The sequence below is a fragment of the Grampus griseus genome (assembly GCF_964374135.1).
Source record: "Grampus griseus genome assembly, chromosome: 18".
NCBI lineage: Eukaryota > Metazoa > Chordata > Mammalia > Artiodactyla > Delphinidae > Grampus > Grampus griseus.
The window spans coordinates 44801134-44815786 of record NC_139012.1 but is presented as its reverse complement, the minus strand read 5'-3'; the positions used below and the strand labels follow the sequence as shown (position 1 = coordinate 44815786).

General features: G+C 34.2%; 1 protein-coding gene across 2 annotated transcripts in view; it reads left to right on the top strand.

Moving 5' to 3' along the window:
- The window catches only part of KLHL1 (kelch like family member 1), a gene marked incomplete at its 5' end in the record, with an annotated part of 376374 nt that overhangs the window by 303720 nt on the left and 58001 nt on the right, over nt 1–14653 (top strand). For both annotated transcript variants that reach the window (XM_082675722.1, XM_082675721.1), the window contains one exon: nt 4186–4410. In XM_082675722.1, coding sequence (XP_082531848.1) covers nt 4186–4410 — 225 coding nt within the window. The remainder of the gene's footprint in view (nt 1–4185; nt 4411–14653) is intronic.

Sequence of the window (14653 nt, the reverse complement as noted above, 5' to 3'; positions counted from 1 at the left end):
CACATGAAAGTATTTTGATGATTATGAAATGCTACAATGCCATCCTAATAAAATATAACGAATTATCTAAAAAGTAAAGACTTTTATTTGTGCTTGAAAAATATTTTCTCTGCAATAATACTTTTTTATATAAGTGTAAGAATGTTATCTCGAAGTTATATTTTTCATAAGTATGCAGATACATGAAAGACAATGAAAACTTTATTCTATGAAAAATTCAAGAAATAAGTAATTTTTATAATAATACCTTCTTTAAAGCTTGATGTCTTATGTTAAGTATCATGAAACATATCTTTTGTTTTAAAAAATTTTCAGAATCCTTCTCAATATTTACTGTTTTTTTAAAAAGAATACATCTGACTAATTTAACTTTTTCCAAATGATTTGATGGCACCAGGATCACCATTATTATTGGGCCAAAATGTTCTTTAGTCATTATATAATGTGTTTTTTTTTTTAACAGTTATAAATGATTGTTCTATTTGAGTTAAAACAATATTTCTTTTTTCTGGTTATTCCTTCACTATCAGCTATTGCTACTTTCAACTCCCCCAGATCATTTTGACTTGTAGGTTTGTAAAAAGTCTTGAAAATCAAGTAACTAAGCTTATTAACATTGTGTTAAAATTATAGTAAAAAGGCTCTGTGAGAATACCTGAGGTCCTTTCTGTTAAGTTGAGTAAGAGCTTTACCTTCTTTACTGGATATTTTTGTGGCATCTGTTGTGTCTGTTCAGAAAACTCCTATCATTTTATTCTGTGTTGTGTTCAAGATAAGTAAGATTGTTAATTATTTGAATTATAGATATGGAATAAGTCCTGCTGTCTGTAATGCCAAAATAGAACGTGCAAGTATTAATTCCTATTTTTCTTCTCCAAATAATCACATTTGGCTCTATGAATGAACAACTCCAAAGAGACCCAGAACCACACTTTAATAATATCTTGAGCACTTATTCTCCGTTTTATATTTTGAGAAAGGAGCCTGCTATTTGTTTTGTCGTGAGGAAATCATTTTTGCAGTCATATTGTATCAATACCTTCTAGTTATGTTATTGAACTTGGAAAACAGATACTTTATAAATTTTTAAAATGCAAATTAAAGTAAACTCTATTTCTGCTATAACACATTGCCATAAAGACCTTATTAAAACAAGTGCCATCTTTTAGCTCACAGTAAGTCAGAAGTCCAGGAAAGCACATCTGGATTCTCTGCTCAAGATCTCAAAAGGCTGAAAACAAGGGATTGGCGAGGCTGTGTTCTCATCTGCAGCTGGAGGCCATCTTCCAAGGTCATTCAGATTATTGACAGAGAGTTTATGAAAGCAATCTGGATGCTATTGTGCCTGCAGTCACACATTTTAGAGTTGTGCCTCTGCTTTGCAGGCATTTGAGATAACTAGAGATGGTTTCATGAACCCGAGAGTAACTATGTCTTAAAATAAACTTTCCTTATTTATTTCTTTCAACTGTATTACTTACCAGCACAGTAGCCCACTCTTGTTCATATTCTGTTTTTAATTTATGTGATGACAAATATTGCCTTTACTTTAAGGAACAGCTCAGAGTAACATTGCTCAGAGAGAATGGCTTTGTCCTTCCTCTAACTCAGGAAACCACCAAGGGAATACATACACTCTTATAAGCAAAAGAAAACAACAGAACTTACAAACAAACTGATACATTTTTAAAAGTATAATACAGTTGGGAAGTTTATACAGTCTAACTAATGACTAACTAATAACTAATAATGACTAACTAATAACTAATGAAGTATGCTGGTGAGAAAATACCTTAAAGAATATTATCACTAATAACTTGCATTAGAAAAAGAGCAAGCATATTTTTAAGTTTGTGATCATTAAAAACTAGACAAAACATTTATATTACAGTCTGAATAAGAAAATAATCAACTTATTGATTAGTATAAGTAAGCTCTACAAATCAAGAAATCTTTGTTTTGTATTATGAAACTTTTTTTGACTAAGCAAAATTGAAGAGTGGAGTGAAAATAGATCTTCTCTAGAGCCTCCTGAAAGAAAAGAAAGCCCTGCCAACACCCTGATTTTAGCACAAAATGTAATTTGAACTTCTGACCTCCAGAACTGTAAGATAATAAATGCATGTTTGTTAAATTGCTAAATTTGAGATAATTTTTCTCAGCAGCCGTAGTAAATTAACACAGCTTCTAAATTAAAAAAAAAAAAAAAAAGGAAAGCAGGAATGCACTCTTATTTCTGATGTAGCAACTTTAGGATAAAATGTATAGTTCACCTCTGAAAACTGCAGCTAGAGGAAAAACACTGTAAAAGTAAAAAATCCTGCCATGTGTTGAGGTTGAAAACACATCTAGCTTGTTTCAATGAAACTTTGAAACTCAAATCAAGTCCTCACTTTCCCCTTTGAATACCAACACCTTTTATTGCTTAGAGGCCCTTAACCTCACACATTCTCAATGATTTTCTCTGAGAAGGATGAATGTACCTTAAACACCATGCAAAGAATTTGACCAAGGTTTTGGAGAAGAAAGTAGTGGAAGATATTTAATTCCAGACCTGCAAATACGTGTCTCTTGGGATTGTGTTAATTAGTATTAGGTTACCCTATTTCTTTTGCCATGATTTGTCAAGAGTTAGTCATAAGAGAGAGGTATTTGCATACAACTCTTAATTTTTAGTTAGGCATTCATGGAATCCCAATGCTATCAAGCTTTGAGAATTCACATGACTTTGAAATTATTTAACACTTTAGTTCACCTTGGAATTTCAATTTGTACATATTTGAATAAAACATTTAACATATCAATAAAACATAAATACATTTAAGCATAAAAGAAGCACTTTTGTTTAAATAATTTATCTTATGTTACTAACAGTATCAAATGACTTTTATGAATATTCCAGTTTATTTTTACTCTAAAAATAATAATAGTCTTATAATACTTAATGTTTAGTTGTATGAAAATTAGCTCATATATTTAATAACTTCAAAAAAACAGATTTAATTCATTCTAACTCAGCATTTATATTATTACAGCTTTGTCACTTTTGAATAAAAATTGAGCATAAATTATACCATTTTACTTCAATTAGCAAAACTTTTCCTGCCAAGTTGTTTATATTTATTTAGTTCATTGCTGGTTATGTTCTACAAAATAAATGAGTCCCCTGAGGAATGTCTTCCCTAGTTTGCAAACTTGTAATACATTACAAGTAAAATGATCTTTAGTGCATAAATGAAAGTACGCAAGAATGTTGACTTGTAAATGTAGGGATATTTAATCACTGAAAATGAAACATAGCTGAATGTGAGTGTAAACATTAAGATCAAACACTGAAGCAAGATCAGTGTTTGCTGGTTTATATTTTATCATATAAACAGTTGTGAACTAGTTCAAGGTAAATGTTTTTAATGTGAAATGTTTAACTGAATCCCTTAAAACACACCTCATCAGCAATTTAGCTTATTCTTTTGATTTCTATTTTATTAGTCAGATTTACTACATTTCTCAAATTTATACATAAAAAGCTTTTAGGAAAGATAAGCTATTTTGTTTAGAGATTCTAAGAGTTGATAAGGATAGAAGATCATTTTATGTCTCTAAATTCTATTGCTATTCCCCAAATGCATTTTTAAAAAATAAGGTTTAAAAAAAAGCACAGCTGACATTTGTTTACATATCTTAAAATTGACTTTTAAACCCTTCTGCTATTTAAGGCATAAGACAAATTTAAAGAGAAATTTGGTAAAGAATTTATTAACTTCTCTTCACTTTAAGAAATTATACAGATAACATACATAGCTTAGCTATTTAAAAGGGCTTTAATAAATGTCTTTTCAAGCTAGGATTATGTTGCATTTTTCATAGCAAACAGTGATAAAAGGAAGTTGTAAAATCTACTCACAGAACTGTGTCATGCCCAACAATGATTCTATTGAATCAAGTTTAGCATGAGACCATTATGTAATTCAAACAAGCTGAACATATGTGTCTACTTTAATCATTAGTGTCTGCCAAGAAGAGAAAAAAAGGACTTATATTACTTCTTTTTTCTGCCATTTTTTTTTCTTCAAGAAAAATGAACAAGACAAGAATGTTTTCGCATCCTAGTTTGTACAGTGTCTTGGGAAGATTCTTTGTTGGATTAGTAGTAAATGGTGACTATGTGATTTTATGTTTTATCAGGAGCTACAACCATAGAGAAATATGACCTCAGAACAAATTTGTGGATCCAGGCAGGGATGATGAACGGCAGAAGACTGCAGTTTGGTGTGGCTGTTATTGATGACAAACTCTTTGTAATTGGAGGTCGAGATGGTTTAAAGACACTGAACAGTGTTGAATGTTACAACCCCAAAACCAAGACTTGGACTGTCTTACCACCAATGTCAACACATAGGCATGGTCTAGGTAAGATTCTTACTTTATTGATATTATTTTTAGAAAATATTTTATTGATAGTAAAAGTGTATGCTAAAATATAGTATTACTGTCATCAATTATCATTAACTTTAGGTAAATTGTGGGCTTATTTGGAGCATATATATATTTTTAATTCTTGATATTTTCCTGTGTTGACCAATATGCAATAAACTGTTGAGAGTGATGTTAAATATACCAAAATGAGTAGATATCAAGTTATTCTCAAAGTTTTCACAGTATGATATTCATACAACATGTAAAATTCATTTGGTATGAAGAAAACAATGCAGAACTATCATGGAGAGACCAGAGTAATGCAGCCTAGAGGAAGAAACAGTTAATGTGAATTGAGGAAAACTTAATTAAGGTGGCTCGCTCCCACATTACTGGACAGACAAATCGAGCTATATATTTGCACTTAATTGATTCCACCTTGAAAGGTCCATGGAGAGCGGGCAACACAGGTTTAGAAAAAGAGTGACACATCAATAGGCACCAGGGGTCAATATGATAGGATTCAATCGATCTCTATTATGGAGTAACTTGGAGATGGGGAGAACTATATTTGGATTCAGAAGTTCTGGGTGTGAGTTTTGAATCTACCATTTGATATTGTCATGATTGGGCCCAGCAGTTAAACTATGAGCCTCCATTTCCTGATTTGCCACCATTTCCTGATGATGATAATGAATATGAAATCACTTGTAAATTGTAAAGTCTTATACAAATATTTGAAAAAAAGAGTAATTTAATAAAGATAGTTCCTGAATTTGTACTTCTTATTATATGGATTGTAAGAAGTGCTAATTAGTTTCTTTGAAGACCTGAAATAGACCAGATAGTTGACTAAGTACCTTTCATATATGTAGAAATACACATTAGAAAGATATTGAAGTTTAATTACAAATGTACTGATTTAGACATTCATAGGTAAGCAAAATCATAGAGCATTTCAAAAACAAATATTGATACTTCAACTTTGAGGTCTTCAGCACTGCATTTCTTATTCTTGTCTGCCATCATCTAAGAAAACTTTTTAAATGAAAATAAATAAAATAGCTCTGAACTAAAGCAACTTACCTTTTTGTTCTTCTGGTTTACCTCCTCTTTCTTCAGTTTGCTCATTAGCAAAATTAAGGAATAGTAATAAATGTTTGGGAACTTTTTCAAGCTCTAAAAGTTTGTGTTTTAAATAAAAATTGTATAAATAGTTTAAATCATATAGTCCCCAATTATAATATGGAAAATATGAACAGCAAATCATTTTTCCCAGGTAATATTATATAAAAGTTTTCTTATATATTTTTTTCAAATATATTGAAGAATTTTGACTTTTGTGTCCATGTAAAAGCTCTATGTATTGCTTTTATTAGCAAGCTATCTAACTACCTATGTTCCTGTTTGGGGGAAATATAGATAATAAACACACTGGATTGGAATTTTTGGAATTTAATGTCTTTCTTCCTTTTTTAGACAATTCAGTTCCTTTCTATTAAGGAATTCTAAAGTTCAATTACATAGGATATTTGTATATCAAGAGAACATACTTGAAAACATTTCACCAAAAATACACCTTAAGTGGTATAATTTTAGATGTTTAAAGTATATAAGTTTATGGTTTGCCTCAAATCTTATCACATAGGCTGCTGACCCTTTAGGAACAAGTGCTGAGCAAGATGGTAATCTTAGATACTGTCTTTTAGTCTGTCTTATTTGGTAAAGAATCCATTGTGGAAGTAAGGCTGTATAGAAAATTATACGACCCAAGTATCAAACACATCTGATATATAATACAGCATTTCTCACAAATTTTAGTGACCCAATACCAACTCTAGTAGTCCACTATTTTCATGCTTAAGCCTCTCTTGTTTATCTTCTGCTTCAGTTCCATTATCAAATAGCTCACCTCTTCTCTATATCTCATGCCATTGACTCCTCTGTGATTTACTTCCTAATGGTTATTGCTTCCTGTCAGTATTTTTTAAATTCTCTACTACAGTACTCCCCAAGGTCATACCTGATTGAATTAATAGGTAAAATTATGGCATAGGGCATCATTTCTTGGGACAATTCTCAGCTCAAAGTGCCTCATAGATTGCTAGCAATGTCCAGTACATAGAAAACTGCCTTTGACTTGGATGCCAATCCAAGGTCCAATTAGTTGAAGCCAGATTGACAGCAAAGTCTTGTTATCAAAAAATTATGACAAGATCTGCATGGACACAGCTGATTCACTGCCTGGCAGTATGCAAGATACAATAGCTCTTTTGAAGAGAACAATATGGCATAGGAAAAAGAACACAAATCAAAATTTCCTCCAAGTTATTCCCCCAAGGCAGTGTCATGAATTTTTGTCTCACTCAGGAAGTAACAACTGACTCTGTTTCTCTAATCACTATACAATGACTCTTCCTTCAGTGTAATAACCAATATTGGGTTTGAGTGTAAACCAACAGCCATTGGTACTAGTTTTTTATTTGTTCAGAAACTAGAATGTACCTTTTTATTTGCCATAGTTAAAAAATACCTACCTTGTGGTATGCAGTGAGATTGCAATATTGTCTATGTATCCCATATTATACATTCAAGTGACAAGGAGCTAGAGTCTAAAGTAAAATTTTAAAATATAAAATAAAAACTCAAAATAATTTCTTTGACCTATATAGCTTTCCCCCAACTTGATTTCTTTGGAAAAAAAAAAAAAATCCTGGGCTTCCCTGGTGGCGCAGTGGTTGAGAGTCCACCTGCCAGTGCAGGGGACACGGGTTCGTGCCCTGGTCCAGGAAGATCCCACATGCCGCAGAGCGGCTGGGCCCATGAGCCATGGCCGCTGAGCCTGTGCATCCAGAGCCTGTGCTCCGCAAGGGGAGAGGCCACAACAGTGAGAGGCCCTCATATCGCAAAATAATAATAATAATAAAAAAAAAATCTTTACGTGATTATGCGAGAAAGCCACGTGAGTTCTTCTGTTGCTAAGGTTGAATATGTGGCCAAAAATTTTTCATAGCAACAAGTAAATGAAGAACACTTCTTGTGCTGGGTAAAATAGCATATAAAATTGTATTCATGTTAAGTCTGTGACATCAGGGAGTAATGCATTTATCTAGAGAATGAAGATAATTAAGACTACAGTTGTCTCAATATGCTGAGTTTTTATTTTAGCATTATGTCTTTGGAACACATAATTCTTTCCCACCACACTTTATAGTGTATAAAATTGAAAAAGGCATTACTACAATCCATTGTTTGCAATTGTCATTTTAAGACAAATTGATAAAACAGTTATATAGCTAGTGTATATTATGGGTTTTCTATATGCCATGCTCCATGTTGTATGATAAATATATGGTAGGGGTTGTTTTACTTTTGTTTGTTTAATTTTTAATTGAGATAAAATTAAGTGTTAAAGTATAGAATTGAGTACTTTTGAGTCTATTCACAGAATTGTGCAGCCATCACCACTATCAAATTCCAAAACATTTTTATCATCCTGAAAAACAACCTTGTAACCAATAGTAGTCGTTTGTCATTGCCCCATCTCCCTACACCCCTTAGCAAAAATTAATTTATTTTCTGTCTCTATGGAATTGCCAATTTTGGACATTTCATATAAACAGAATCATATTTTGTGGCTTTTTGTGTATGGTTTCTCTCACATAACGTAAGGTTTTTCAAGGTTCATCAGTTTCATATCGTGTATCAGTACTTCATTACTTTTCTGATTGAATAATATTCCACTGTAAGGATTTGCCACATTTTTTTTAAACATCTTTTTTGGAGTATAATTGCTTTAAAATGGTGTGTTAATTTCTGCTTTATAACAAAGTAATTCAACTATATATATACATATATATCCATATCTCCTCCCTCTTGCACCAGCCTCTTACCTTCCCTATCTCACCCTTCTAGGTAGTCACAAAGCACCGAGCTGATCTACCTGTGCTATGCAGCTGCTTCCCACTAGCTATCTATTTTACATTTGGTAGTATATATAAGTCCATGCCACTCTTTCACTTTGCCCCAGTTTACACTTCCACCTCTCTGTGTCCTCAAGCCCATTATATATATCTGCATATTTATTCCTGTCCTGCCCCTAGGTTCTTTAGAACCTTTTTTTTTTTAAGATACCATATATATGTGTTAGCATGCAATATTTGTTTTTCTCTTTCTGATTTACTTCACTCTGTACGACAGACTCTAGGTCCATCCACCTCACTACAAATAACTCAATATCATTTCTTTTTATGGCTGAGTAATATTCCATTGTTTATATGTGCCACATCTACTTTATCCATTTGTCTGTCAATGGACACTTAGGTTACTTCCATGTCCTGGCTATTGTAAATAGAGCTGCAATGAACATTGTGGTACATGTCTCTTTTTGAATTATGGTTTTCTCAGGGTATATGCCCAGTAGTGGGGTTGTTGGGTTATATGGTAGTTCTATTTTTTGGTTTTTAAGGTCTCTATACTGTTCTCCAGAGTGGTGGTATCAATTTACATTCTCACCAACAGTGCAAGAGGGTTCCCTTTTCTCCACACCTTCTCCAGCATTTATTGTTTGTAGATGTTTTGGTGATGGCCATTCTGACTGGTGTGAGGCGATACCTCATTGTAGTTTTGATTTTCATTTCTCTAATGATTAATGATGTTGAACATCCTGTCATGTGTTTGTTGGCAATCTGTATATCTTCTTTGGAGAAATGTCTATTTAAGTCTTCTGCTCACTTTTGGATTGGGTTGCTTGTTTTTTTGATATTGAGCTGCATGTGTTGCTTGTATATTTTGGAGATTAATCCTTTGTCAGTTGCTTCATTTGCAAATATTTTCTCCCATTCTGAGGGTTGTCTTTTCATCTTGTTTATAGTTTCCTTTGCTGTGCAAAAGCTTTTAAATTTCACTACATATCATTTGTTTATTTTTGTTTTTATTTCCATTTCTCTAGGAGGTGGGTCAAAAAGGATCTTGCTGTGATTTATGTCGTAGAGTGTTCTGCTTCTTTTTTCCTCTAAGAATTTTATAGTGTCTGGTCTTACATTTAGGTCTTTTATCCATTTTGAGTTTATTTTTGTGTATGATGTTAGAGAGTGTTCTAATTTCATTCTTTTACATGTAGCTGTCCAGTTTTCCCAGCATCACTTATTGAAGAGGTTGTCTTTTCTCCATTGTATATTCTTGCCTCCTTTATCAAAAATAAGGTGACCATATGTGCATGGGTTTGACTCTGGGCTTTCTATCCTGTTCCATTGATCTATATTTCTGTAATGTGCCAGTACCACGCTGTCTTGATTACTGTAGTTTGTAGTATAGTCTGAAGTCAGGGAGCCTGACTTCTCCAGCTTCACTTTCCTTTCTCAAGATTGCTTTGGCTATTCGGGGTCTTTTGAGATTCCATACAAATTTTGAAAGTTTTTGTTCTAGTTCTGTGAAAAATGCCATTTGTAGTTTGACAGGGCTTGCATTGAATCTGTAGATAGTTTTGAGTAGTATAGTCATTTTCACAATGTTGATTTTTTTCAATCCAAGAACATGGTATATCTGTCCAGCTCTTTGTATCATCTTTAATTTTTTCATCAGTGTCTTATAGTTTTCTGCATACAGGTCTTTTGTCTCCTTAGGTAGGTTTGTTCCTAGGTATTTTATTCTTTTTGTTGCAATGGTAAATGAGAGTGTTTTCTTAATTCCTCTTTCAGATTTTTCATTATTAGTGTATAGGAATGCAAGAGATTTCTGTGCATTAATTTTGCATCCTGCTACTTTACCAAATTTATTGATTAGCTCAAGTAGTTTTCTGGTAACATCTTCAGGATTCTCTATGTGTAGTAACATGGCATCTGCAAACAGTGACAGCTTTACTTCTTCTTTTCTGATTTGGATTCCTTTTATTTCTTTTTCTCCTCTGATTGCTGTGTCTATAACTTCCAAACTATGTTGAATAATAGTGGTGAGAGTGGGCAACCTTGTCTTGTTCCTGATATCAGTAGAAATGGTTTCAGTTTTTCACCTTTGAGAATGAGTTTGGCTGTGGGTTTCTTATATATGGCCTTTATCATGTTGAGGACAGTTCCCTCTATGCCTACTTTCTGGAGGGTTTTTATCATAAATCGGTGTTTAATTCTGTCAAAAACTTTTTCTGCACCTATTGAGATGATCATATGGTTTTTATCTTTCAATTTGTTAATATGGTGTATCACATTGATTGATTTGAGTATATTGAAGGATCCTTGCATTCCTGGGATAAACCCCAGTTGATCATGGGGTATGATCATTTTAATGTGCTCTTGGATTATGTTTGCTAGTATTTTGTTGAGGATTTTTGCATGTATGTTCATCAGTGATATTGGCCTGTAGTTTTCTTTCTTTGGGACATCTTTGTCTGGTTTTGGTATCAGGGTGATGGTGGCCTCATAGAATGAGTTTGGGAGTGTTTCTCCTTATGCTAAATTTTGGAAGAGTTTGAGAAAGATAGGTGTTAGCTCTTTGCTAAATGTTTGACAGAATTTGCCTGGGAAGCCATCTTGTCCTTGGCATTTGATTGTTGGAAGATTTTTAAACACAGTCTCAATTTCAGTGTTTGTGAACCGTCTGTTTATATTTTCTATTTCTTCCTGGTTCAGTCTCGGAAGGTTGTGCTCTTCTAAGAATGTGTCCATTTCTTCCAGGTTGTCCATTTTATGGGCATAGAGTTGCTTGTAGTAATCGCTCATGATCCTTTGTATTTCTGCAGTGTCAGTTGTTACTTCTCCTTTTTCAGTTCTAAATCTGTTGATTTGAGTCTTCTTTTTTTTCTTGATGAGTCTGACTAATGGTTTATCAATTTTGTTTATCTTCTCAAAGAACCATCTTTTAGTTTTATTGATCTTTGCTATTGTTTCCTTCATTTTTTTTTCTCATTTATTTCTGATCTGATCTTTATGATTTCTTTCCTTCTGCTAAGTTTGGGAAATTTTTGTTCTTTTTTCTCTAATCCTTTTAGGTGTAAGGTTGGGTTATTTATTTGAGATGTTTCTTCTTTCTTGAGGTAGGATTGTATTGCTATAAACTTCCCTCTTAGAACTGCTTTTGCTGAATCCCATAGGCTTTGGGTCGTCATGTTTTCATTGCCATTTGTTTCTAGGTAGTTTTTGATTTTCTTTTTGATTTCTTCAGTGATCTCTTGATTATTAAGTAGTGTATTGTTTTGCCTCCATGTGTTTGTATTTTTTACAAATATTTTCCCATAATTGATATCTAGTCTCATAGCATTTTGGTCGGAAAAAATACTTGATAAAATTTCAGTTTTCTTAAGTTTACCAAGGCTTGATTTGTGACCCAAGATATGATCTGTCCTGGAGGATGTTCCATGAGCCCTTGAGAAGAAAGTATATTCTGTTGTTTTCGGATGGAATGTCCTATAAATATCAATTAAGTACATCTTGTTTAATGTATCATTTAAAGCTTGTGTTTCCTTATTTATTTTTATTTTGCATGATCTGCCCATTGGTGAAACTGGAGTGTTAACATCCCCTACTCTGAATGTGTTACTGTTGATTTCCCCTTTTATGGCTGTTAGCATTTGCCTTATGTATTGAGGTACTCCTATGTTGGGTATATAAATATTCACAATTGTTATATGTTCTTCTTGGATTGATCCCTTTATCTTTATGTAGTGTCCTTCTTTGTCTCTTGTAGTAGTCTTTATTTTAAAGTCTATTTTTTCTGATATGAGAATTGCTACTCCAGCTTTCTTTTGATTTCTGTTTGCATGGAATATATTTTCCATCCCCTCACTTTCAGTCTTTATGTGTTCCTGTGTCTGAACTGGGTCTCTTGTAGACAGCATATATATGGGTCTTGTTTTTTTTTTTCCATTCAGTCAGTCCATGTCTTTTGGTTGGAGCATTAATCCATTTACATGTGAGGTAAATGGTATTATTAATATGTATGTTCCTATTACCGTTTTCTTAATTGTTTTGGGTTTGTTATTGTAGGTCTTTTCCTTTTCTTGTGTTTCCTGCCTAGAGAAGTTCCTTTAGAATGTGTTGTAAAGCTGGTTTAGTTGTGCTGAATTCTCTTAGCTTTTGCTTGTCTGTAAAGGTTTTAATTTCTCCATCAAATCTGAATGAGATGTTCGCTGGGTAGAGTAAACTTGTTGTAGGTTTTTCCCTATCATCATTTAAAATATGTCCTGCCACTCCCATCTGGCTTGCACAGTTTCTGCTGAAAGATCAGTTGTTAACTTCATGGGGATTCTCTTGTATGTTATTTGTTGTTTTTTTCCTTGCTGCTTTTAATATTTTTTCTTTGCATTTAATATGTGATAGTTTCATTAATATGTGTCTTGGCATGTTTCTCCTTGGATTTATCCTGTGTGGGACTTCTGCACTTACTCGTCTTGACTAATTATTTCCTTTCCCATATTAGGAAAGTTTTCAACTAAAACTTCTTGAAATATTTTCTCAGTCCCTTTCTTTTTCTCTTTCTCTTCTGTGACCCCTATAATTCAAATGTTGTTGCATTTAATGTCCCAGAAGTATCTGAGACAGTCCTCAATTCTTTTCATTCTTTTTTCTTTATTCTGCTCTGCAGTAGTTATTTCTACTATTTTATCTTACAGGTCACTTATCCATTCTTCTGCCTCAGTTTTTCTGCTATTGAGTCCTCTAGAGAATTCTTAATTTCATTTATTGTGTTGTTCATCATTATTTGTTTGCTGTTTAGTTCTTCCCGGTCCTTGTTAAAGGTTTGTTTTATTTTCTTCATTCTATTTCCAAGATTTTGTAACATCTTTATTATCATTACTCTGAATCCTTTTTCAGGTAGACTGCCTATTTCCTCTTTGTTTGTTTGGTCTATTGGGTTTTTACCTTGCTGCTTCATCTGCTGTGTGTTTCTCTGTCTTCTCATTTTGCTTAACTTACTGGGTTTATGGTCTCCTTTTTGCAGGCTGCAGGTTTGCAGTTCCTGTTGTTTTAGGGGTCTGCCAGAGTGCCTAAGGTTCTTTCAGTGAGCTGTGTAGGCTTCCTTGTGGAGGGGACCAGTGCTTGCTTTCTGGTGGATGATGTTGGATCTTGTCTTTCTGGTGGGCAAGTCTGTGTCTGGTGGTTTGTTTTGAGGTGTCTGTGACCTTATTATGATTTTAGGCAGCCATCTGCTAATGGATGGGGTTGTGTTCCTGTCTTGCTAGTTGTTTGGCATAGGGTGTCGAGTGCTGTAGCTTACTGGTCGCTGAGTGGAGCGGGATCTTAGTGTTGAGATGGATATCTCTGGGAGAGCTTTCACCATTTGATATTATGTGAACCTGGGACATCCCTGGTGGACTCATGTCCTGAACTCAGCTCTCCCACCTCAGAGGCACAGACCCGACACCCACCTGGAGCACCAAGACTGTCAGCCACAATGCTCAGAAGTAAAGGGAGAAAAACTGAAGAAAGAAAGAAAAGAGAAAATAAAAGTTATTAAAATAAAAATAATTATTAATTTTTTTAAAAAATAACAAAAAACAAAGAAAAAAAAGGAAGAATGAAAGAAGAGAGCAACTAAACCAAAAAACAAATCCACCAATTATAACAAGCACTAAAATGTACACTAAAAAGAAAAAGAAAAAAGAAAAAAACTGACAGACAGAACCCTAGGACAAATGATAAAAGCAAAGTTATACAGACAAAATAACACAGAGAAGCATACACATACACACTCACAGAAAGAGAAGAAGGAAAAAAAAATGTATATCATTGCTCCCAACGTCCACTGGCTCAATTTTGGTATGATTTGTTGTCTATTCAGATATTCCACAGATGCAGGGTACATCAAGCTGCTTGTGGAGATTTAATCCAGTGCTCCTGAGGTTGCTGGGAGAGATTTCCCTTTGTCTTCTTTGTTTTCACAGCTCACAGGGGCTCAGCTTTGGATTTGGCCCTGCGTCTCTGGGTAGATCGCCTGAGAGCGTCTGTTCTTCACTCAGACAGGATAGGGTTAAAGTAGCAGCTGAGTAGGGGCCCTTGTTCACTCAGGCCAGGGGGAGGAAGGGGTATGGATGTGGGGCGAGCCTGCGGTGGCAGAGGTCAGTGTGACATTGCAGCAGCCTGAGGCTCCGTGTGTTCTCCTGGGGAAGTTGTCCCTGAGTCACGGGACCCTGGCAGTGGTGGGCTGCACAGGCTCCCGGGAGGGGAGATGTGGATAGTGACCTGTACTTGTACACTGGCTTCTTGGTGGTTGCAGCGGCGGCCTTAGAATCTCGTACCTGTCTCTG